Here is a 25,900-nt window from a genome sequence, read left to right as displayed (position 1 = left end):
GGTAACCTCGATGAATGTGAGAATTGAACTCACGCTACTGACATTACTCTGATTCGCAAATTGCCTGCCTGGTCAGTTAAACTAATCGAGTTCTACCGCATTACAAAGACCCGAGATAATAGGCTTTTTTGTCGTGTCTAATGACACGCAAGGTACACAAGTGTGTTCATAAGAATTCCGAGCAAGCCATCTGGCCCCTCCAGCCTGCTCTGCCATTTAGTAAGATCATGGCTGACCTTTTGTGGACTCAGCTCCTCTTACCCGCCCTTTCACCATAACCCTTAATTCCTTTAGTGAAAAAAAAATCTTCTTAGCTTTTAAAAAAAATTACTGAGGAAGCCTAAACGATTTCATTGAGCAGGAAATTTCATAGATTCACAATCCTCTGGCTGAAGAAGTTCCTTCTCAATTCAATCCCAAATCACCTCCCCTAATTTTGAGGCTATGCCCTTCTCTCCCAGTTTCACCTTGATTATTTCCTTGATAATTATACACATTTCTATAATATCCCCCCCTCATTCTTCTAAATTCCAAGGAATATAATCCCAGATTACTCAACCTCTCTTCAAGCCAACCCCCTCAACTCCAGAATTAACCTAGTGAAGCTCCTCTGCACTGCTTGTACTGCCTATCGATAATTTCTAAAGTAAGGAGAACAAAAACTGCATGGAGTACTCCAGCTTCTACATAATATCTCTGCTTTTAAACTCAACCCCTTTGGCAATGAAGGACAAAATTCCATTTGCCACCTTAATTACCTTTTGGACCTGCAGACCAACCTTCAGTGATTCATGCACAAGTTCCTTCTGCACAGCAGTGTGTTGCAATTTTTTGCTGTTCAAGTAATAGTCCTTTTTACTGTTATTCCGACCGAAATGGATGACTTCACATTTATTAAGACTGTATTCCATTTGCCAAGCCATTGCCCACTCACTTAAACAATCCTTTTGCAAAGTTTCACAATTCTCTGCATGCTTTGCTCCACCACTCATCTTAGTGTCAAACTTTGACACACTACATATGGTTCACAAATCCAAATTATCTATGTAAATTGCGAATAATTGCAGTCCTGACACATTACTATTGCAAACCAGATAGCACTCATTTATTCCCAATCTTTGCTTCCTGTTGGTTAACAAATCCTCTATCCAGGCTAATACATTGCCCATAAAACCTTATAATCTTTATCTTATGCAGCAGCTTTTTGTGCGGCACCTTGGTTTAGAAATCTAGATACACTGTATCTACTGGGTCCTCGAACGTGCGCTTGTGGTGCCTTCACAGAATTCCAAAATATTAGTTAAGCATGACTTCCTTTCTTGAACCCATGCTGCCTCTGACCAACAGGACAATTTCTGTCTCGATGTTTTGCTTTTTCTTCGTTGATTATAGACTCAAGCATTTCCCCATTACAGAGGTTAAGCTCACTGGCCTATAATTCCCCATATTTTGTCTCCCTCCCTTTTGAAATAGTGGCTTCACATTTGCTGTTTTCCAATCAGCTGGAACTGTCCCAGAGTCCAGTGAAGTTTACATTTGCTATTTCTCCCGCCATATCTGGGATGCATTCCATCAGGGCCAGGAGACCTGTCTACCCTTAACTCCATTAGCTTGCCCAACACTACCTCTTTCGAGATAGATTATTCCAGTCCTCACTTACCTTTGTCTCTTTGACAACTTCTGGCATGTTATTTGTGTCCTCCACTGTGAAGACTGACACAAAATGTCTGGTGAATGCCTTGGCCATTTCCTCATATCCTATTACTAAATACCCCTTCTCATCCTCTGAAAAACCAATGTTTACTTTAGCCACTTTTTTTTGTTTTATATACTTAGAATTTTTTGCTATCTGTCTTTATATTCTGAGCTGTTATTTTCTCATGTTCTAGCTTACCTTTCTTTTTCACTCTTTTTGTGACTTTCTGTTAATCTTTAAAGCTTTCACAGTCTTCTAGTTTCCTGGTGATCTTGACTACTTTGTATGCCTTCTCTTTCAATTTGATAGACTCTCTTATTTCCTTAAATACCTATGGCAGATTGCCCCTTTTCCTATAGTCCTTCCTTTTCATTAGTCTATATTTTTGCCGAGGACTTTGAAAAATTGTTTTGAAAGTCCTCCACTGTTTATTAACTGTCCCACCATAAAGTCTTTGCTTCCAGTCTACATTAGCCAACTCCTCCCTCATTCTCTTGTGGTCTCCCTTGTTTAAGCACAGGACCCTGGTATTGAATTGTATCTTTGCACTTTCCATCTGTGTTCTAAATTCAGCCATATTGTGATTGCTCCTTCCAAGAGGATCTCTAATAATGTCATCATTAATTATTACTATTTCATTATACAGGACCACTTCTAGGATAGCTTGCTCCCTTGTTGGATACATTACATACTGTTCAAGAAAACCCACTGATACATTCAATGAACCCCTTGTCAATGCTAACCTGACCGACCTGGTTTGATCAAGTGATGTGTAGATTAAAATCCCCCATGATAATTGCCGAATCATTTTTACAGGCATTAGTTATTTCTTTGTTTATTGCCTGCCCCAAAGTGATATTATTATTTGGTGGCCGATAGACTACGCATATCAGTGACTTTTTCTCCTTAGAATTTCTAGTTTCCATCCAAATGGATTCAACCTTATTCTCCACAGAACCTGTTCATCTCTCGCCACTGCCCTGATGTCGTCCTTACATATTGGAACTACACCACTTCCCTCACCTTCTTGTTTGTCCTTCCGAATAGTCTGATACACGTGGATATTTAACTCCCAGTCATGACCATCCTGCAGCCATGTCTCTGCAATGGCTACTAAATCATATTCATTTGCAATGATTTTGCCGCTAACTCATCTACCTTGTTGTGAGAAACAAAGCTCACTGCCAAATAATTTTAGTCCGAGTCAAATTCCGAAACAGTCTTTATTCATACGTTCTTACAAGCCCGGGTGACTACAAAGTGGGCACACCCCTCAATAATATTAGTGCATATTTATTCAGTTTTTATGAGCCTCTTTGTATTTCCCCTTTTACTTCATATGTGACAGTTGTATTGCTCTGTGCAATTGCTAATCTAATTGGCTTACCACATCTGTCTGTGGCCTGTTGTTAGCGTGCAACTACACCCCCCCCCAAAAAAAAAGCTGAGTCTTATTACTTTTGCTGATGCAACACTGGATCTGATCACTTCTGCACACTGAGTCTTTATGACTTTTGAGTACCTGACTTCTGCAGAAACAACACTTAAGCACATTTTCCACATTGTGCTAATACCTTCTTGCAAAACTATTTTTTCCACACTCGTTTGTGACCAGTGGCTATAACAGTTTAATGTGGAAATCTTGAAGTTTTGATCTATCATTTCATTCCCTCCTGCACACTGTACCATTAATGATTCAACTGACTTGGTGAGAACTTCCTATCGTCCACTGTCAAGTAATTTTTAGAGATCCCATGAAAAGCCTTCCTTGCTAAGATGTAAATGGGTTTCCAACTGCAATGTGAGTCAGTTGAACACCAGTCTGGTCCTAATAAATTCATTTTATATTCATGGAATGTTGTTCAAAGTCTAGATAATGGTTAATTTTTAAAACTAGAATTTTGAAATAATGATTCTTTAAAATGTTTGTTCATATTATTTTAGCTTCTGTCTTCATCTTATCCATGTCTCAATTTTTATTTTGCCCTATAGAAATTTTTAAAAATGTGATTTAATCGCTTGTGCTTTTCATTTCCTGCTTGGTCGACTGTGAGAATTCTTTAATGTAATTGGCTGCTTAGACAATCAGATTACATCACTGCAGCTCGATGCTGTGAATGTCTATTAAGCAATGTTACAGTTAATTGCAGATGAGGAGAGGTACAGTTCTCAGAGTGAGAGAGTGCTTGGTGTTGCTTTACTTGAGGTCAGCAGCAAGCTCCAGGTCATTCTACTATAATGCGCATTTTGTTAACACAAATTCAATGTAATGTGATTTACGGATTGGGAACATCATTTCTAAAATGCAAACTTTTAACGTGTGTTGGCTGTAACGCAATTACATCGCCAACACTTTTAAGCGCTGTTCTAAAGCGGAATTTTTCTGTGGTGCAGGGTCGCACAAGAATGCAACCATCATGTTACAGAAGAACTACCCGTACTTAGCTTGTGATCTCAATAATTGTCATATTATTGGGAGGCACTGAACAAGGAGTTGTCTTAATGGGCTGTTTTGCATACACACATTGCTAAGTTGTTAATCGCATTGATAGAAACCATACCAGGTCTCCAGCTTGTCTTATTGGCAAATGCTGTGATTTAAAAATAAACAGATACTTAAATTTTTCAGTGCTCTGTCACAGTTGTCTGCTTGCAAAATGTTTATTATTGGCACACAACCAGCTGTGTATGTAGAGAGGAGAATCTATGCAATTAATCTGTGTTACTACAGACAGAATTGTATACACAATTAGGAACACTTACAAAATATTGTATGGTAAATCATTAGAATCATTGATAAACAGTATTCAGTACAGACTGCATATGATACTTGTGACTTTGACATGAAATATCAGAATAATAAAATGTCTTGCTTACATTAATCCTCAACATGAAATTTATCCCAAAATAGGATCTTTCATTTCTTTGACAAATTGCTCAGATGAAAATACAAATTATCGCAAATTTCTAATGGCTTCAGACTGCCAGATTATCTGGCTGCAAGGAGAAAGTGAGGACTGCAGATGCTGGAGATCAGAGCTGAAAATGTGTTGCTGGAAAAGCGCAGCAGTTCAGGCAGCATTCAAGGAGCAGGAGAATCGATGTTTCGGGCATGACCCCTTCTTCAGGAATGAGGAGAGTGCCAAGCAGGCTAAGATAAAAGGTAGGGAGGAGGGACTTGGGGGAGGGGCATTGGAAATGCGATAGGTGGAAGGAGGTTAAGGTGAGGGTGATAGGCCGGAGTAGGGATGGGGGTGGAGAGGTCAGGAAGATTATTGCAGATTAGGGAGGTGGTGCTGAGTTCGTGGGTTGGGACTGAGACAAGGTGGGGGGAGGGGAAATGAGGAAACTGGAGAAATCTGAGTTCATCCCTTGTGGTTGGAGGGTTCCTAGGAGGAAGATGAGGCGCTCGTCCTCCAGCCGTCGTGTTGCTATGGTCTGGCAATGGAGGAGTCCAAGGACCTGCATGTCCTTGGTGGAGTGGGAGGGGGAGTTGAAGTGTTGAGCCACTGTGTGGTTGGTTTGGTTGGTCCGGGTGTCCCAGAGATGTTCTCTGAAACGTTCCGCAAGTAGGCGGCCTGTCTCCCCAATGTAGAGGAGGCCACATCGGGTGCAGCGGATGCAGTAAATGATGTGTGTGGAGGTGCAGGTGAATTTGTGGTGGATATGGAAGGATCCCTTGGGGCCTTGGAGGGAAGTAAAGGGGAGGTGTGGGCGCAGGTTTTGTATTTCTTGCGGTTGCAGGGGAAGGTGCCGGGAGTGGAGGTTGGGTTGGTGGGGGGTGTGGACCCGACAAGGGAGTCACAGAGGGAGTGGTCTTTTTGGAACACTAACAGGGGAGGAGAGGGAAATATACCCCTGGTGGTGGGGTCCGTTTTGAGGTGGAAGAAATGATGACGGATGATATGATGTACATGGAGGTTGGTGGGGTGGTAGGTGAGGACCAGTGGGGTTCTGTTCTGGTGCCGATTGGAGGGGCGGGGCTCAAGGGCGCGGGAGCGGGAAGTGGAGGAGATGCGGTGGAGAGCATTGTCGATCATGTCTGGGGCGAAATTGCAGTCTTTGAAGAAGGAGGTCATCTGGGTTGTTCGGTATTGGAACTGGGCCTCCTGGGAGCAGATGCGACGGAGACGAAGGAATTGGGAATATGGGATGGCGTTTTTACAGGGGGCAGGGTGGGAGGAGCTGTAGTCTAGGCAGCTGTGGGAGTCGGTCGGATCTCCTATCCACCGCCTCCAACCTCATAGTCCCACAATCCCGCACCGCCCGTTTCTACCTCCTGCCCAAAATCCACGAACCTGACTGCCCTCGCCCACCCATTGTTTCAGCCTGCTCCTGCCCCACCAAACTCATCTCTGCATACCTCAACACGGTCCTGTCCCCCTTAGTCCAAGAACTCCCCACCTAAGTTCAGGACACCACCCACCCCCTCCACCTCCATGATTTTCGCTTCCCCGGTCCCCAACGCCTTATCTTCACCATGGACATCCAGTCCCTGTACACCTCCATCCCTCATCACAAAGGACTCAAAGCCCTCCGCTTCTTCCTTTCCCATCGTACCAATCAGCACCCTTCTACTGACACCCTCCTTCAACTGACTGAACTGGTCTTCAATCTGAACAACTTCTCTTTCCAATCCTCCCACTTCCTCCAAACCAAAGGAGTAGCCATGGGCACCTGCATGGGCCCCAGCTATGCCTACCTCTTCGTAAGATATGTGGAACAGTCCATCTTCCGCAGCTACACTGGCACAACCCCCCACCTTTTCCTCTGCTACATCGATGACTGTATCGGCGCTAGCTCGTGCTCTCATGCGGAGGTTGAACAGTTCATCCACTTTACCAACACTTTCCACCCCAACCTCAAATTTACCTGGACCGTCTCAGACTCCTCTCTCCCCTTCCTAGACCTCTCCATTTCTATCTCGGACGACCGAATCAACACGGACATTTACTAACCCAACCACCCCGTGACTCAACTCCCTCTCCCACTCCACCAAGGACATGCAGGTCCTTGAACTCCTCCATCGCCAGACCATAGCAACATGACGGCTGGAGGAAGAGCGCCTCATCTTCCGCCTAGGAACCCTCCGACCACAAGGGATGAACTCAGATTTCTGCAGTTTGCTCATTTCCCCTCCCCCACCTTGTCTCAGTCCCACCTCTCAAAGTCAGCACCACCTTCCTAACCTGCAATCTTCTTCCTGACCTCTCCGCCCCCACCCCCACTCAGGCCTATCACCCTCACCTTAACCTCCTTCCACTTATTGCATTTCCAACGCCCCTCCCCCAAGTCCCTCCGCCCTACCTTTTATCTTAGACTGCTTGGCACACTCTCCTCATTCCTGAAGAAGGAGTCATGCCCGAAACGTCGATTCTCCTGCTATCTGGCTGCAAACATATCAAAGTATAACACAGAATAAACCATACATCTCTCCATCTTAAAAAAGCTGCCAATCAAACTGATACTATAAAACTGTAAATAAATATTAATAATAAAATCAGATGTTTGAATTAAGTGGAAAGGGTAGACCCATTGATCCAAACATTTGTGACTGCAGGAAAATACAATTTCTCCAGTCAATTACTTTGGACAGAACAATATTAATAGCTCTCTGCGTAACAGTAGCATATTTAATCACCCCTGGTCTCATAGGATCAAGCAATGTAATGCCTTCTATGTATCATGGCATAATACATAATCTCTACAGCTTGCAGAAGTTAATGCTACTGAAACAATCCTTCAAATGATGTGATCAACAGGAAAAATCTAATAAATAATTATTTATGAATATAATTTTATATCACTCTTTGGAATACTTTGCTATAGAAATATTATACTTAACCATTTCACCCGGTGGGGTAGCAAATGATACCTGTGAATAAGCTAAAAGTCTGAACTGTTAACTCCAGTTTTGTTGAATTTATGTAAACTTGTCATTTGAGAAGATCAACTAATCAGAACGTAGTTCGGCCATACAAGCGTGTAAAATTTTAGAATACTGGCAAGTCACCATTTGTTTTCAAGATCTCAGATATACAAGGCCTGTGAGTGTGGCTAGACCTGTGAAAAAGTTAAAAATGTTGTCAGAAAAGGATAAGTTGAGAAAGTAAGTGGAAAATTGAGGATTACAACCCAATTGTTTTAGTGGCCATATTAATGATTGTGTGAATGAAATATGGTGTACAAAAAGTCTGCTATAAAAGGGCTATAACTGCACAAGACTCAGAATGATGAGCAGAGTGACATCAACTAACTAGATACGGAGGTGTTTTTCTCTGGGAGTGGACATGGTAATTCAAGAAGAGACAACCATAGAAAGTTTGGATGTAATGATAGTGTATGCTACACATGAGAATTTAGAGATGAGGAAGAAGTAGATCCAATAAATTCTTAAAACGGGGGGGGGGCTGATGACCCTGAAGAGTCTGATGAATATTTGCCCACCGGCTTGCCTATATGCTTCCCGAGCTGAAGTTGCAAAGACCTTAAAGAGTCATCAGAAGATGCACCAAAATTTCACTCTACAGCACAAAACCACAGAAAACATGCTCCTTTACATTGACAACACAACTAATTATATCATGCTCATATCTCAAAATTCCATTTAACACATATTTGTTGGCACATCCATTTGGATTTAGATTAGATTACTTACAGTGTGGAAACAGGCCCTTCGGCCCAACAAGCCCACACCAACCCTCTAAAGAGCAACCCACCCAGACCCATTCCCCTACATCTAACACTACGGGCAATTTAGCATGGCCAGTTCACCTAACCTGCACATTTTTGGGCTGTGGGAGGAAACCGGAGCACCCGGAGGAAACCCACACAGACACGGGGAGAATACGCAACCTCCACATAGAGAGTTGCCTCAGGCGGAAATTGAACCCGGGTCTCTGGCACTGTGAGGCAGCAGTGCTAACCACTGTCCCACCGTGCTGCAATTTGATTATTGTATTTTGAATTGAGAGTTTTGGGATGTAAGTCTTGATGAAACGTAAAGTTAAAACATTTGATTTGAAGTACAAATAATAGTATTATTATTACGTTTTAACGTAGCTGACTATTTTACAGCAGAATCATGACATTAGTTTTGTGTGTTAAAAATCTTTCGTTAAACTATGAATCTTTTGGCATCATTCATTTCGCAATCTTAGGATTCTTGAAAAATGATAATCACATTATTGATTTCTGCTGTTATCGTATCAACATGTTATTTCTTTTTATCTCAGTAGAAATGATTCCAGTCACAGAACTATCATATTTTGGAGAACAAGACCCAGCATTCAAAATCCTGAAACCCTGGTGGGATGTGTTTGCAGAATATCTGACCCTTCTAATGGTTTTGGTCTCAATGTTTGGAGGAGCACTGCAGGTAAAATTATGAGAAAAAACTTTTACAAGGGTAGAGTGTAATTAAGAGATAGTAAGGACTGCAGATGCTGGAAGTCAGAGTCGATAAAATGTGTAGCTGGAAAAGCATAGCAAGTTAGACATCCCCCAACAAACAGGAAAGTCGACTTTTCGGGTCAGAATCCTTCATTAGAATGTAGTTAAGCTTTTTTTTTTCAATTGAATAATCTGGCCATCAGGTGGATGTAAAAATTCCTATGGTGCAGAAGAGCAGCGAATCACCTGCAGTCTCTTGGCCAATATTTATCCCTGAGTAAACAGAATAATTGCAGATTACCTGGTCATTATCATAATGCAATTTGTAGGAGCTGCTGTGCTGAAATTGGCTGCTGTGTTTCCCACATTATAAGAGTGTCCGCACATCAAAAGGACTTAATTGCTAGTAAAGCATTTGGCAAGTTTTGAGAAGATTTGTAGCTCAGGTTGAGGTTCTGGATGTAAGTCAATGTGTTTGTTGATAGAGTTCTGGTTGGAGTGCCATGCTTCTAGGAATTCTTGCGTGTATCTCTGTTTGGTTTGTCCAAGGATAGATGTGTTTGCCTAATCAGAGTGGTGTCCTTCCTCATGTCTATATAAAACTACTAGTGAGAGTGCGTCATGTCTTTTTGTGGCTAGTTGATGTTCATGTATCCTGATGACTAGTTTTCTGCCTGTTTGTCCAATGTAGATTAAATTCTATCAACAAACACATTAACTTGGATCCCATTTACCAACCCCTGAGAAAAAGAACCGGAAATGATATCACAGGAAATGACATCACCAACTCGAGGATACCTAAACACAAATAAAAATTGGGAAATACCACCAGTGCTTCGCCAGAGGCTCACTGATTATGTTACCTAATATGGTGACGAAACATCTGAAAACAAACCTTGCAGCTGAGCGAGCAAACTTACATCTAGTAAAGCATTTTTGGAACCTCCACTTATTATGGAAAAACCTCTATAAATGTTTAAATTGGCTTTAAAGTTGTTGGGTCACAATTGAGGAAAAGTGGCTCCAATTGGCAAGTTTCCAATTGGCAAATATTCTGCTAGCACACATTGTTCAGTTTCTTATATGAAGGACTAGTTCAGTAAGTTAATCATATTTTGGAGAAACAATGTATAGAGTTCTAGCGTACAATGATAGCATACAACGATACTTAATTTTGCATAATATGTTGAGTTTCTCACCTTAGTCATTGCAGAATTGAGACTTAAAAATCATAAAGAAAACACGTTTAAATAGCACCTCATATTCTCAGAACATGTCACATATATCTAATATTCACATTATTACTTTTAAAACGAGGTTTAATTACTGTAGTCTTCTAGACAAAAATCATATCAAAATTGCATACAGTGAATAACCGAAAAAACAACATGCAATACATAGCAGCTTTAATGTAGAAAATGAGGTTTGTAGAGGAAAATATTACTGAAACAAAAGGCATGGTGTCAACTCATCGTGGGAGACTTAAGAAAGGTGACCGGCAAAAATAAGCTCTGAAATATTGCTTAAAGATTATAAGTAAAAAAAAACAAGATTCCCAAACAGTAGAACTAAAGGTGCTACCACTGGTGGGGAAAGGGACAAATAGTAAACAAGGTAAATTACTAATTAAAATAAAAACAAAATACTGCAAATGCTGCACATCTGAAATTAGGAGAAAGTAAAGACTGCAGATGCTGGAGATCAGAGTCGAGACCTTGGTGCTGGAAAAGCACAGCAGGTCGGGCAGCATCTAAGAAGCAGGAGAATCGACGTTCCAGGCATAAGCCCTTCATCAGGAGTGTTTAAATTCTGTTGTGCTTTTACAGCACACACTCTTGACATCTGAAATTATGAGTGGGTGGCTTTTTTTTATCAGAAATATTAGATCATTTTGCAAAAATGTACTTCATTCATAAAATATTTAAATACATTACAAAACAGTTCAAATTGGACATTACAGAAAATGTAATAAAATTACCACGTTGCTCAGTTGAGCATTTGTACTCTATCTGCCTCTTTCCAAATGCAAAAATGGAGTATTTACTAAATGTAACAAGAATTATATACTCAACTCAAGCATTTTACCCCAGATATTCTGCAAAAATGATGTTGTGATAACAGAATATCATGGCAAAAAAACCTTAGACAGTGATTTATTTTCCTATGACGTCTTGGCATGGCTGCCCAGAGCGTCCCTCAATATCTCATCATGGACCTTGGAATGTTCAAATTTGCAACACTCAATTGAAGATAATCCTTTGCACTGGAATACCAAGAAGTTTCATCTAGACCAAAGAGCATCTTTACTGAGTCGATGGTTCACCCACTGCAATTGATGTTTGTCTTGGCGTGCGTCCTAAGGAACATCCATATTAACACAGAGCTGCATGGAGATGTTCAGGAAGAACCTCAACAAAAATCCCTGTCTCTCCAGACTTTTTGTAAAGGAACATTCCTGAAGGAGATGTGACAGTCTCTTTACCACTGCAGCTCTATCAAGGGTCATGTACGATGACACAGAGTGCAGGCGTGCGTGATTGATCTCATGGGGAGTGCACTTTCTACCATCAGCCAAGCTATGTCTTGAATGATATACCCAGGATTTTCAGATAATGGGAATCTGAATCAGAGCAATAGTATGTGCCTGTATATGTATGGAATACAGTAAATAAGATTAGTGAGTTACAAGCATAGATTGCTATGTGCAAAAATGATGTTGTGATAAGAGACCTAGCTCAAGAAATATTCCTCGTTATAAGGTCTCTTCATAAAAGATAGAAAAGGAAGAGGGGTGTCAGTATTGGTTAAAATTTCAAAAATTAAACCCTTGTTAGGGATAACCCTCGCAATTACAGATGAGTCAGTATATATGGGTGGCACAGGGGCACAGTAGTTAGCACTGCTGCCTCACAGCGCCAGAGACTTGGGTTCAATTCCCACCTCAGGCGATTGACTGTGTGGAGTTTGCACATTCTCCTGTGTCTGTGTGGATTTCCTCCGGGTGCTCTGGTTTCCTCCCACAATCCAAAAATGTGCAGGTGAGGTGAATTGGCCATGCTAATTTGTAGTGTTAGGTGATGGGATAAATGTAGGGGAATGGGTTTGGGTGGGTTGCGCTTCGGCAGGTCGGTGTAGTCTTGCTGGGCCTGTTCTCACACTGTAAGTAATCTAAAAGAAACTTTGTGGTAGGTTCTAGAAACAATTATTTGAGATAGAGGCTTGCTGAGGGTGATGCTGATCATGTATACATGGATTTCCAAAAGGTATTCAATATAGTGTTATTCAACAGAGTTATGGGAAAAGTGATAGATCGTGAAATACAAGTAACAGTAGCAATGTGGATATAAGTGGGCGGCACGGTGGCACAGCGGTTAGCACTGCTGCCTCACAGCGCCTGAGACCCGGGTTCAATTCCTGACTCAGGCGACTGACTGTGTGGAGTTTGCACGTTCTCCTCGTGTCTGCGTGGGTTTCCTCCGGGTGCTCCGGTTTCCTCCCACAGTCCAAAGATGTGCGGGTCAGGTGAATTGGCCATGCTAAATTGCCCATAGTGTTAGGTAAGGGGTATGGGTGGGTTGCGCTTCGGCGGGTCGGTGTGGACTTGTTGGGCCGAAGGGCCTGTTTCCACACTGTAAGTAATCTAAAAAAAAATTAGCTGTATAATAGGCAACAGAGTTAATAGATATTTTTAAAGCTGGAAAAAGATTTGTAGTGGAGTTCTCAAGGGGTCTGAATTGGATCTGTTGCTTTTCCTGATATGAACTAATGATCTAGATCTTGGAGTACAGTGGATACTTTTGAAGTTTGGAGATGATACAAAATTTAGAATGATTATAAACTGTGAGGACAGTATGTAATTTCAAAAGGACAGAGAGGTGGCAGATGTGGTTCATTGCAGAAAAGTGTGAAATTTTAGTGGAAGAACATGGAGAGACAACATAAAATATAGATATACACAAGTCATTAAAGATGGAAGAAAGATGGAGAGTTCATAAGGCATACAGTTCCTAGGGCTTAACTAATAGGGGCATACAGTATAAGAGCAAGGAGATTGTGCTGAACTTGTGTACATCACAAGTTATACCTCAGCTGGAATATTGCCTAAGTAGTGAATGAAATGCTGAAGGGAGGATGAAGAAGTGATTGATAAAACTAGTTCCAAGGATGAGAAATTTAAGCTAGGGATTTGAGAAAATGGGACTTTTCTTCTTGGAGAGCAGAAGACTGCCAGGAGATTTGATGAGCCTTCTCTTTTTCAAAGTCATGAGGAAGCTGGACAAAAGTAGACAGGGAGAAACAGTTCCAGCTCATAAAAGGATCAAGAACAAGGGGCACAGATTTAAAATGATTCACAAATGAAGCAAGTGCGATAAACTGTTTTCACACCACAAACAGTTCAAATGTGGCCACATGTGTGGTGGAGACAAAAGAAACTGCAGCTGGTGTGGTGAAGGTAGGTTCAATCAAGGCATCCAAGAGAGTATTAGAAAATTATTTGAATAGAAATTGTGCATAAGGATACATGGAAAAAAAGTACTGAGTTATGTTCACGCAGACAGCCAATGTAGATAAGGGCAGAATGTTATGACCACAACAACATCAGATTCAACACTAGTGTCATGGTTTACAGAGCTGTGGTTCCCGCCCTCTGACATGACTCGGAGAAATGGACTGTCTGCAGCAGACACTTGAAAGCACCAGAGCAGTACCATCAATGCTGCCTCACAAGATCCTGTGAATTCGCTGGAAAGAAAGACGCACCAACACCAGAGTCGGTGACCAGGCTAACATCCCCAGCATCGAGGCATTAACCACCTTTGATTAGCTACCATGAGCTGGGTATGTTGCCCACATGACTGACACAAGACACCCCAAGGAGGTGCTGAACTCCCAGCTTTGAAATGACAGGCAAGCCTCAGGTGAACAGTGCTTCAGTGATAACCTCAAAGCTTTGCTGGCAAAATAAGACATTCCCACAGACACCTGAGAATCACTGGCCCAAGATGAACTTTTAAGGAAAACCTCACGGACTTACAAGCTCTTTTCTCTAGTAGCTCTGGTAGACTGCTCGGCATCTCTGCCTTAAAACCTCTCTTTAAAAGAAAAACAGGATAAACTATTCTTCTTAAGGTTTCAGTATTGTCACACCTTCCCCCTTCCTTTAAAAGAAAATGAACCATCAATATCCAAAGATAGCTTCATTTAAAAAAAACCTTTAATCCTACACTATTTCACAAAATACATATATATTACATTGACTTACTAGAATAGGATAGAATCCTTATAGTGTGGAAGCAGGCCATTTGACCCATCAAGTCCACACCAACCCTACAAAGAGCATCCCAACCCCCCCATAACCCTGCATTTCCCATGGCTAACCAACCTAGCCTGTATATCCCTGGACGCTATGGGCAATTTAACATGGCCAATTCATTTAATCTGCACATCTTTGGATAATGGGAGGAAACCGGAGGAGAGGAGGAAACCCATACAGACACATGGAGAACGTGCAAACTCCCCACAACAATCACCTGAAGCTGGAATTGGACCAGAGTCCCTGGTGCTGTGATTCAGCAGTGCTAATCGTTGAGTCCACTACTACTGTCTATTTCAGTCCTTTTATTTCCCCACAGCTAAATGCCTCTGGCTTTCCACATCAAAGTCGCCACAACGCATTGGCAATTGCATTATCTTTTCCTGCCATATGTATAATTTTCAGATTGAATAGCTGTAATAATAAGCTTCAACTAAACAGTCTGGAATTTTTGTCCTTAACTTTCTCCAGAACCTTTAAGGGGTTAGGATCAGTATTTACAATTGTCTCAGACACATGACTGGCAATATAAAGGTTGAAATGTTGCAATGCTGATACCAAACTCAAGGACTCATTCTTAACCGTGGAATATTTCTGTAGATGACTATTCAGTTTTCTGCAAAAATACCTAATAGGTCTTTCTATTTTTCATTAGCTTCTAGCATGAGCACAGGACGGTGGGCGGCACGGTGGCACAGTGGTTAGCACTGCTGCCTCACAGCGCCTGAGATCTGGGTTCAATTCCTGACTCAGGCGACTGACTGTGTGGAGTTTGCACGTTCTCCCCGTGTCTGCGTGGGTTTCCTCCGGGTGCTCCGGTTTCCTCCCACAGTCCAAAGATGTGCAGGTCAGGTGAATTGGCCATGCTAAATTGCCCGTAGTGTTAGGTAAGGGGTAAATGTAGGGGTATGGGTGGGTTGCGCTTCGGCGGGTCGGTGTGGACTTGTTGGGCCGAAGGGCCTGTTTCCACACTGTAAGTAATCTAATCTAATCACAAGGACCAACATTGCGCAACTCGCATCAGTAGCCACCTTGAGTGGCTTTGTGTAATTAGGTGTAGCTAACACAGGGACAGTGGTTAACACAGCTTTCAGACTGTCAAATGCCTTCTGATATTCCTCTAACCATTGAAATTTTCTGTACTTTTCAATAAGTCAGTAGTGGAACAGCCATACTGCTAAAATTTGGTATAAACTTCAGATAAAAAACATTCAATCCGAGGAATCGTAGTACTTCCCTCTCTGTTGATGATACGTGCAACTCTCGAATAACCTTTGTTTTCAAATCCCCTGGAGCTATCTCTACATGTTCAGTGACATGGTCCAGAAACATGACTTGGAATTTTGCAAACTCACTTAGCTAGTTTATCAACAAACTTGCCTCCCAATGTCGATCAAACAATTCCGATAGATGCTGCAAATGTACCTTCCAGGTGTGACTAAAAAATCTCCAGATGGTTGATGTACACGACACAATTGGGTCAATGTGACTGGTGCATTTTCCGTACCAAATAGTATGATGGGTACAGTCCATTCGGTGTCACAAAAGCCAAAATTGTCTTTACTGTTTCAGATAAAGTTATGTGCCAGTATCTTTTGAGTAAGTTTACTTTGAAATATGTTAGTTGTCCCATCTGAATACAGTCTTCCAAACATGGAATAGGATATGAATCAAATTTTGTAACTGCATTGACTCTGCGATAGTCCAAACATAATCATTGGGTACCATCTGGTTTTGGCACCATTACTATGGGTGAACTCCATTCGCTGCAACTCTCTCAATTATGTTGTCTTTGAGCCTGCATTCAATCTCTTTTTGAATCTGTGCTAACTTTAGAGGGTTAAATCTAGAAGGATGTTGCTTAATTGGAATAGCATTTCCTATCTTGACATAATGCACAATTAGATTAGTACTTCCCAGCTTATTCCGTCATATCTCCCCATGTGATATAATAACTCTTTAAAATAATTTCAATAATTTATCCCAATTTGAGAACTTCCTCATTGTCCGATATAGATGGAGGAATGGCCAAATCAGAATCACCTGAACTTGGTTTTTCTTACTGTGTTGTAACAAGTAATAAATCTTCTTTTGCTTTCCTTCCTTTTCGAAATCCTTTTGAATATATTCACATGACACACCCAATAAGATTTCTTTCTATGTGGTGTTCTTAGCAAATAATTCACATCACTCAATTTTCTTTTGATTTTATAAGGCCCATTAAAGATTCACCTACCATTGGAAGTAACACTAACACTAACACTTTATCTCCACTGGAAAAATTTCAGAATTTTTGATTTCTTGTCTACTTCCTGTTTCAACACATGTTCTGCTACATTTGAATACTGTTGGGCCAACTCAACTGGTCTATTAATCTTTCCCTAAAATTTGACATAGTTCAAATGTGTGGTCTCTGAACTCTGACTCACCAATTTCTCCTTAATTAATTTCAGTTGTCCTCTCACCTCGTGCCCTAATTCACGTGGACTGAATTTGGTAGATTAATTTAGTGGAAAAGAGCAGCAGGTCAGGCAGCATTCAAGGAGCAGGAGAATCGACGTTTCGGTCATGAGCCCTTCTTCAGGAATGAGGAAAATGTGCCAAGCAGGCTAAGATAAAGGTAGGGCGGAGGGACTTGGGGGAGGGGCATTGGAAATGCGATAAGTGGAAGGAGGTTAAGGTGAGGGTGATAGGCCAGAGTGGGGGTGGGGGCGGAGAGGTCAGGAAGAAGATTGCAGGTTAGGGAGGTGGTGCTGAGTTCGAGGGTTGGGACTGAGACAAGGTGGGGGGAGGGAAAATGAGGAAACTGGAGAAATCTGAGTTTATCCCTTGTGGTTGGAGGGTTCCTAGGTGGAAGATGAGGCGCTCTTCCTCCAGCCGTCATGTTGCTATGGTCTGGCGATGGAGGAGTGCACGGACATGCATGTCCTTGGTGGAGTGGGAGGGGGAGTTGAAGTGTTGAGCCACGGGTGGTTGGGTTGGTTGGTCCGGGCGTCCCAGAGGTGTTCTCTGAAACGTTCCGCAAGTAGGCGGCCTGTCTCCCCAATGTAGAGGAGGCCACATCGGGTGCAGCGGATGCAGTAAATGATGTGTGTGGAGGTGCAGGTGAATTTGTGGCGGATATGGAAGGATCCCTTGGGGCCTTGGAGGGAAGTAAGGGGGAGGTGTGGGCGCAAGTTTTGCATTTCTTGCGGTTGCAGGGGAAGGTGCCGGGAGTGGAGGTTGGGTTGGTGGGGGGTATGGACTTGACGAGGGAGTCACAAAGGGAGTGGTCTTTTTGGAACGCTGATAGGGGAGGGGAGGGAAATATACCTTTGGTGGTGGGGTCCGTTTTGACGTGGCGGAAATGACGACGGATGATACGATGTATATGGAGGTTGGTGGGGTGGTAGGTGAGGACCAGTGGGGTTATGGCCTGGTGGCGATTGGAGGGGCGGGGCTCAAGGGCGGAGGAGCGGGAAGTGGAGGAGATGCTTGGAGGGGCGGGGCTCAAGTGGCTTCCTCTACATTGGGGAGACAAGCTACCTACTTGCGGAACGTTTCAGAGAACACTGTGGCCTCCTCTATATTAGGGAGACAGGCCACCTACTTGCGGTATGTTTCAGAGAACACCTCCACCTCCAAACAGACCCCAACCACCAGTCTGCTGGGACCTCACCCGTGGCTAACGATGTTGCATAAATATAAGCCAGGGTCCCCGCAACATCTTCTCGAGCCTCTTACAGATTTCTTGGGTATATATCTGGTCAAGACTAGGAGGTTTATCCACCTTCATATATTCTAATACATCCAACACCTCCTTTACTGCGATATGGACTGTCTCCAAGATATGATTACTAACTTGCCCAAGTTCCCAAGTCTTCAAGTCTTGCTCCATGGTAAACATAGAGGAGAAATATTCATTGAGAATCTCGCCCATTTCCTGCAGTTCTACACATGCATGTCCACTTGGGTCCTTGAGGGTTCCTATTTTCTCTCCAGTTTTTTTTTATTTTAATATACTTAAAAAACCTCTTTGCATTCACCCTAATCTTTTCAGCCAAGGCTATCTTGTGCCTGCTTTTCACCCTACTGATTTCATTCTTCAATAAACTGTATCCATCATATACCTCTGGGGATTCTCTTGATCCCAGCTGCCTGTACCTGAGCCATCCCTCCTTTTTTCTGGTCAAAGCCTCAATATTTCTTGTCATCAAGGGTTCCCTATTCCTGTCAACCCTGCCATTCACCCTCACAAGATCGTACAGACCTTGAACTTTGCTGGAGGTCCCTTTACCTGCAAACAAACTACTCCAATCAAACCCTGCAAGCTCCTTTCTAATTCCACCAGGGGATTCCTGTACTCTCTGCCTACTCCCTTTGCATTTCCTGGTTGTCACCCAGCTACCCTCTGCCTGCAACTCGGATAAAGGGCATTCCTGTTGAAGGACTTCTGCCCGAAACATCAAATCTTCTGTTTGTCACGCTGCCTGACCTGCTGTGCTTTTCCAGCTCCACACTTTTCAACTCCTACTGTCTGTCTGCACCTTTAGGTGTGACCACCTCACTGAAACTCTTATCTGTGAAGCCCTCAGTATCTCAGAAGATCCAAAGTGCATCCAACTTCAGCTTCAGCACCCTAACACAGTTTCCCAGGAGTTGCAGCTTGGTGCACTTCCCACAGGTGTAGTCATCAGGGAGGATGGAAGTCTCTTTGTGCTCTCAACTCCTGCAGGAGGAACAAGCAACTGCCCTAACACTAAAGAGGAAAATTCAAAGGACTATACCTGAGCTTATCTGTAGTTTTTGCTGAGCTGCTACTCTCTGAAGCCACTCCACACAAATTCTTACAACATACTACCAACAATAATTTTGTTATAGCATATCTCTCTATCAACCCCTCTTTGTTTTTTGGTTAGAGGAGGAAAGAAGGAGAAAGACACAACTGTGATGTAGTGTTTGCACCTTAAACGCTCCTTGATACCAGACCCATGACAATCTGCTGTTCAGTGCAGGTGACTGTTTCCAGGCTGTAATGTTTAGATTATTTGAATAGAAATAATCACCTAGTGCCCTCTTGAGTGCCTTAATTGGAACTGCGTCCAGTAGTGCATTCCGAACTGAAACCACTTTTTGAGGAAAGGTATTTTCTCACATGCGGTTTTCTACGTTTAAATGCGTACCTTCTTGATAAACATCTTATATATGATCTGCATAAATTGTCAGAGATGTAAGAAATATTCCCAATAAAATATGACCCCTGGTTTCAGTCTGTCTGAATTGGTATTCCAATGTGCAGAATACTTCACAGAATCCCAGTTTTGTTGCTGTGAGGGCCAGACACTATTTTTGACTAAGAGTACCATAATAAGAGGGACTTATAAAACCTACTAGAATGTGTGTTCACAGCCCATTTGGCAGGATATGGTTTCACAGCCCACTTGCTTTTCTTACGCAGGAGAAACAAAAAATGATTGATTTGTCAAATATTCCATCACAGTAAGGGTGGTAGGACATGATCAATAGTTTCTCCAGCTCACCAGAAGGAAAAACCAGTAAAACTGCTGAATGATGTATACTGGTTCAACTTGTTTTGTATACCTCAGAACAGTGCTCCAGTATGACCAGTGTGTTCATTTTCAAGTGTATCTTTTTTTTCCTGTGCTTCTCCCCGGACAAGTCAATCATTGCTGAATAATGTCCTCTTACTGTATAATAATAATACTTCAGATAATTTGCTTCTTTGTAGCTGGAGTAATGCAGGTGAAACAAAAATTAGGGGTGAGATTGACATCCTAGTAAAAGTAAGTAATTTGGGCCCATGAAGTTGAAGCAGGAAAGATTAGCCCTTCTGTTGCCAGGAAGACATGGCCTACGAGGTGACTATTTAATTGATCTGGTTTAATTAATTAGTTAATAAGTGTTTAATCTGTTATTTCCTAGGTATCAAGTGAGCAGATTCTGTGTATCCCAGTTCCAGAGGGTCTCTCCATTCAAGAGCGCCAATGGAACCACTCTATTTTGGAGGAGCTCAATCTTAGTGTGTTTGCTACTGGATTCCAGACTGGCCTAGATGTCCAGCAATATTACCTTATTAATCAGTGGTGCTATGATAATGCAGTTATTTGGTTTTCCAAATATTTCCCTTATCTGGTACTTCTGCATTCTCTGATATTTTTAATCAGTAGCAATTTTTGGTTCAAATTTCCTGGCACAAGTTCGAAGATTGAACATTTTATAACTGTGCTTGGGAAATGCCTAGACTCTCCATGGACCACCAAAGCGCTATCAGAAACAGTATATGAGGAGTCTACCCCCAGGATACCTGTAGTTTCAGAATCAAATATAGATCAATCATTATCTTCTATAAGTAGTCCATTGAAAGTTGATTCTTCTGAGTCATTGTCCCAAGAGATGACTTTCAGCAATGACATCCATGAAGCAGATAAAGTTTCTCTTTTATCTAAAGGTTCCTCACAAGCTTTGAAAGCTGCTGGTGGTATAATGGTGGACAACTCCTCAGTGAAAATTTTGGATAAAAAAGAAGGTGAACAAGCAAAATCATTGTTTGAAAAGGTGAAGAAGTTCCGCCTCCACACAGAAGAGGGAGACATTCTCTATACAATGTACTTGAATCAGACCATTGTCCGAGCTGTACAAAGTGTTGTTATCCTTGTCTACATCAGCATTTTCATTCCTCAAATGTGTAACAACATTCACTGCGTTGATGCACTGCACATCACAGGATTCACTGACTTCTTCTGCATTCATGGTTTATGGAGGATGTTTCGAATGTTATCCTTAGTATATATAACTGCAATTGTCTTATACAGTTGCACATGTCTGTACACACTGCACTGGATACTCTATTACAAATTAAAAGAGTATTCATTTGAAAATGTGAGGGTTGAGACTGGGATGGATGATATTCCTGATGTAAGAAACGATTTTGCATTCTTGCTTCATCTTATCGATCAATATGACAAACTTTATGCCAGGAAGTTTGCTGTGTTCCTGTCAGATGTGAGTGAGAACAAACTTCTTCAGCTCAATTTGAATCATGAGTGGAGTCAAGAGCGACTAAAGCAGCGTCTCATCACAAACATTGAGAACAAAGTTGAGATGCACCTCTTCATGATGCCTGGAATTCCAATCCAGGTTTATGACCTGACTGAGATTGAGGTGTTAAAGCTGGAACTCATCAAAGGTGTTGCCATTTCTGCAGCCATCTCCAACCTCAAAATGATGAAAGAAATGTGGTTATACAATTGTTCAGTTAAGGTGGAAAGGCAGGCACTTTTATTCTTGAAGGAGAATTTGATAACTTTACGTGTACGGTTTGGTATTGCTGATGAAATACCTCCATGGATATTCACCTTGAAAAGTTTGCGTGAGCTCTATATTGAAGGGCAACTGCAAACAGACAGCAAAATCTCCACAGCTCTGCAAATGTTTCGTGAGCTCCCTAAGGTAGACACTTTGCATCTGAAAACTAATATAACTAAGCTGCCAACTGCAATTTTAGACATGGCACCTCACCTTCTATGCTTGATAATTCACAACGAAGGTGTAAAAATAACATCTCTTGCAACCATTAAGAAGCTTTTCTGCCTGACTCTCTTGAGGCTGCTCCACTGTAATTTGGAAAGAATTCCTAGTGCCATCTTCAGCTTGACCAACTTACAGGAACTGGATCTCAAAGACAACAACCTAAGTTCGACAGAGGAGCTTGCCAGTTGCCAAAACCTTCGAAAGCTCATCTGTCTCAGATTGTGGCATAACAACATCTCTTCAATTCCTGTTCACATTGCCAAAATTGCTAACCTTGAAATGCTTTATCTGAATAAGAACAAGATTGAATTCCTGCCTCCAAGTTTGTTTAAACTTACAAAGCTACTCTTCCTAGATGTCTCACACAATCACATCTCCAAGATCCCTCCTGATATAGACCAGCTCGTAGAGCTGCAGCATTTTGCTATAGAATGCAATAAGGTGACCGAATTACCAGAAAACCTTTTCTCTTGCACCAAGCTTCGGGTGCTCAATATCTCACATAATAATTTAACTCACCTTTCTCCTTCAATTGGACGTCTTCGGCAACTGCAATTTCTGGACATTAAAGTCAACAAACTGGATAAACTTCCAGTTGAATTGGGACAATGTGTTTTCCTCCACAAAAACCAACTGATTGTAGAAGATGATATTTTTAAAACCCTACCTCTGGAAGTCAGGGAGCAGATTACAAATATCACATCAAGCTAAATGTGAATGGTGAAGGCTTAATATTAATTGTATCAAATCTACGCATGGCTAAAAGTTGGTTTTATGGGATGTGTCACTCAATGGGATGATGATGTTTTCAACAGATATAGTACCATATTATCCTAATGCAGTTCCACTTCACAGTCATAACAGGAAGATTGTTTCAGCTAATTTTGGTATTAACAATAAATCAGACATTTGAGTTGAAGTCTTAACCAGGACAATATTGTGGTCCAAAATATTGATGCTATAAAGCATAGGTCATCATGGGAATTTGACAACCATGCTTATATGAGAAGATATGTATGGGAACATACCATTTGTTAACAAAAAAGCAGAGAGGGAAAATCAAAACCACCCCCATCCGAACTTCAAAGAAACCAACTCTGCAACCCCATATTATTTTCCAGACAGGAACAGCTACTTGCTATGAAAATTGAAAACATTCTTTTACAAGTCTATTTGTTTATCTTCCAATAGTGACCAGCTCAAAAGAAAGTTGTCCATATTAAATTCCAACTGAAGGAGAAGGTATAAGTTGTTAATGCTCTGATATATCATACCACAGATGTGATAGGATGCCCATTACAATAATAGCCATAGTTTTCTAACGTAATCTAGGCATTGCTGATCTGGGTTTCTTCCTAAGAGAGAGAGAAATTTGGGTAAGCAGTCACAGCCTGAACCCTCTTGCACCTTTTCCCAAAAAAGGCACACAAGATTATTATCAAAGATCTGAGAGGATTTGAAGATGAAGACATATTGCTTAAAGGTGAAGCGAATGAAAGTGGTGAGATATGTCACTCCCTGTACTAAACAACCAAAAATACACTGGTTCCTTTCTTACAGCAGTTAGTTGTTTATACTCAGAGATCTGGATTATGTTTCATTTCAAATAAAATATATGACCCATGGTATCATGGATAGTGCACGATTAGTTAGCACAGTAATCGTTGTCATGCACAATGCATGATGATTATCATCAGCCATATCACAGACAGCAAAAGATGTGATGTCCTTCACTTTTAACTTACTTCTGCCTTCTTGGATTCATACGACAAATCACAACTATCTTAAATGCATGTTTTCATAAAATCATTAGAAGCTTTACGATAGCTTAGAAGTTGAATATGCCTTGCCATATGGCCTGCAAGATGCTAGGTTTAGTCACTAATATGCATTCAGTTTGATTATCTCAGCTGAAGCAGTGGTGCATACATTAAAATTACTGAGGTAGACTGGGGTAATTTATACCCAGCAAGAGTTTATCTCTTGGTCATTATATAGTCCACCAAGAATGTGCATGGATAAGCAGGTATGTACAGTGGAGTGACTTATCCATTTTAGTATTACTCTGACTTATATACCAACGATTTTTGGATGCGGTGTTGTAGCTCTCAATCCTGCATCACTATTTTCCAGCATGAACAAAGTTCGACTCTGGGAGAGAAAAATAATTTGGAGTTTAAACTGAGCTGATTTTTATCACCATTTGATAGAAATTTGACCTTTCTTAAAGGGGAAGGTGAAAAATTTGAAGAGGTAAAATGCCCCAGCAACAAAGCTTGCTGATACTAAACTACCTTCAAATTATATTGTTTTGTCCAAATCATCACAAAAGCAACAAATATATGAAGTTATGATATGGAGGTGCCAGTGTTGGACTAGGATAGACAAAGTCAAAAATCACAACATCAGATTATTGTCCAAGAAGTTTATTTGAAATCATAAGCTTTCAGAGTGACGCTCCTTTGTCAGGCATAGTGAGAGAGGGCATACTGACAGTTTGAGATCAAAGGATCATACAACTGGTGTAAGTAGAGTAAACAAACCTAAAATGGCTGGTGGAGAACTCAGTTACAAAGGAACTGCAAGTTTTAATTGATTAAGATGCAAATTCAGAATCTATTCCAAGTCACAGCCATGAGATAATTAAAGATATTATTAGTGTCTGCCTAACTTTCCAAACTACAGTCAAGTTGAGATGCAACAGGTGACATCTCAGGTCAGACGCTGACTTGTAGGTGTGAGGCCTCATTCAGAATCTGAGTTTTAAATCAGGCTGGTCTTGTTCTGAAAACAAAAATTTATACTGAAGTCATTCATCAATTATTTGGGAACTTTGTAGGCTGAAATGTGTTTTGTCTTTTTTAAACTTAGTTAGAAAAATAGCAAAATCCAATGATTTATAATTATTCTGTATCTGTTGTAAAGTGACATCTGTACAGCCTAGAAATACCACTTCCAATGTATTAGTATGTAAATAATCATATGTTTAATATTTTTCAGGGACTACATTATCTTTTTAAGTGGTGGCAGATGTCACTAATGCAATGCTAAATAAAATAAAACAGAGACAGGTAATTTGAGGAGCACTACCTGCAGACTAAAATGCTACTACATCAAGAATCCAGACAGATGATTGCATTTTTTAAAACCTTACCGTTTAAACCCTTTGAAAGTAATTTTAGCCTCTATCAATATTGTTAACGGTATAGTTGGCTTCATCCTTAGCATAGTTCTGTTTGTGGGATCTTGCTGTTTCCTATAATTATAGCAGTGATTGTACCTTTTAAAAGAAACATCAACTGCAAAATGCTTTGGCATGCGCCCAGATCCTAAAGATCATATAATTGTGATATATTTTGTTTTCTTCCCTTATCTTGAAACTGTCATTTTAATTTACAAATCCCATCCTAAATTTCCCCTAGCTTTCTCTCTGATAAAGGTATTTAGTGGCCCAACTTTTCCCTCCTTTAAATCCCCACCCCTGGTTTCATCATTCAGCCAAATCAGCCCTACTGTTATGAAGTTCATTCTTACATCTGACAATCTTATTGCAAAATACTTAGCCTTTCCCTAATAATTATCAACATCCCTTTGCCAGAATCCCTATTTTTGATGTTAAGCTACTAACAATGTGATTTCCTCTATATTGGGGGGATGAAACACAGGCTGGGTGAGTGCTTTGCAAAACACCCCCATTCTGTCCTTTAAAATTACCCTGAGCTTCCCATTGCCTGCCACTTCTCTGGCCAACATGTGTGTCTCAGGCCTGCTGCAGTGCTCCAGCAGGGCTCAGCGCAAGTTGGAAAAACAATATCTCATCTGCTTGGGGATCCTGCAGTTTTCAGGACTCAGTATCATGTTCAATTATTTTAAAGCCTGAACACCATGCTTCCATGTTTATTGCCCACCCAACACCTTGGACCTGTCATTACAGAGGCTGATTCCAAAACAATATTGAGCTAGGGAAT

The 25,900-nt window shown here is 41.3% G+C and overlaps 1 protein-coding gene across 1 annotated transcript; it reads left to right on the top strand.

Annotated features, from left to right (window-relative positions):
- LOC132835918 (volume-regulated anion channel subunit LRRC8C-like) lies at positions 1-22,643 on the top strand. The gene is made up of 4 exons (XM_060855029.1): positions 1-16; positions 8,932-9,074; positions 20,325-20,689; positions 20,756-22,643. Exons 2-4 carry the CDS (start codon positions 8,937-8,939, stop codon positions 22,641-22,643), a joined length of 2,391 nt encoding a protein of 796 aa, XP_060711012.1. The 5' UTR covers positions 1-16; positions 8,932-8,936.
- Positions 22,644-25,900: the final 3,257 nt, after the last annotated feature.

This window comes from Hemiscyllium ocellatum, chromosome 45, assembly GCF_020745735.1.
Source record: "Hemiscyllium ocellatum isolate sHemOce1 chromosome 45, sHemOce1.pat.X.cur, whole genome shotgun sequence".
NCBI classification, from domain to species: Eukaryota; Metazoa; Chordata; class Chondrichthyes; order Orectolobiformes; family Hemiscylliidae; genus Hemiscyllium; species Hemiscyllium ocellatum.
The sequence above is the reverse complement of the archived record's forward strand: the minus strand, read 5'-3'. Positions and strand labels throughout refer to the sequence as shown.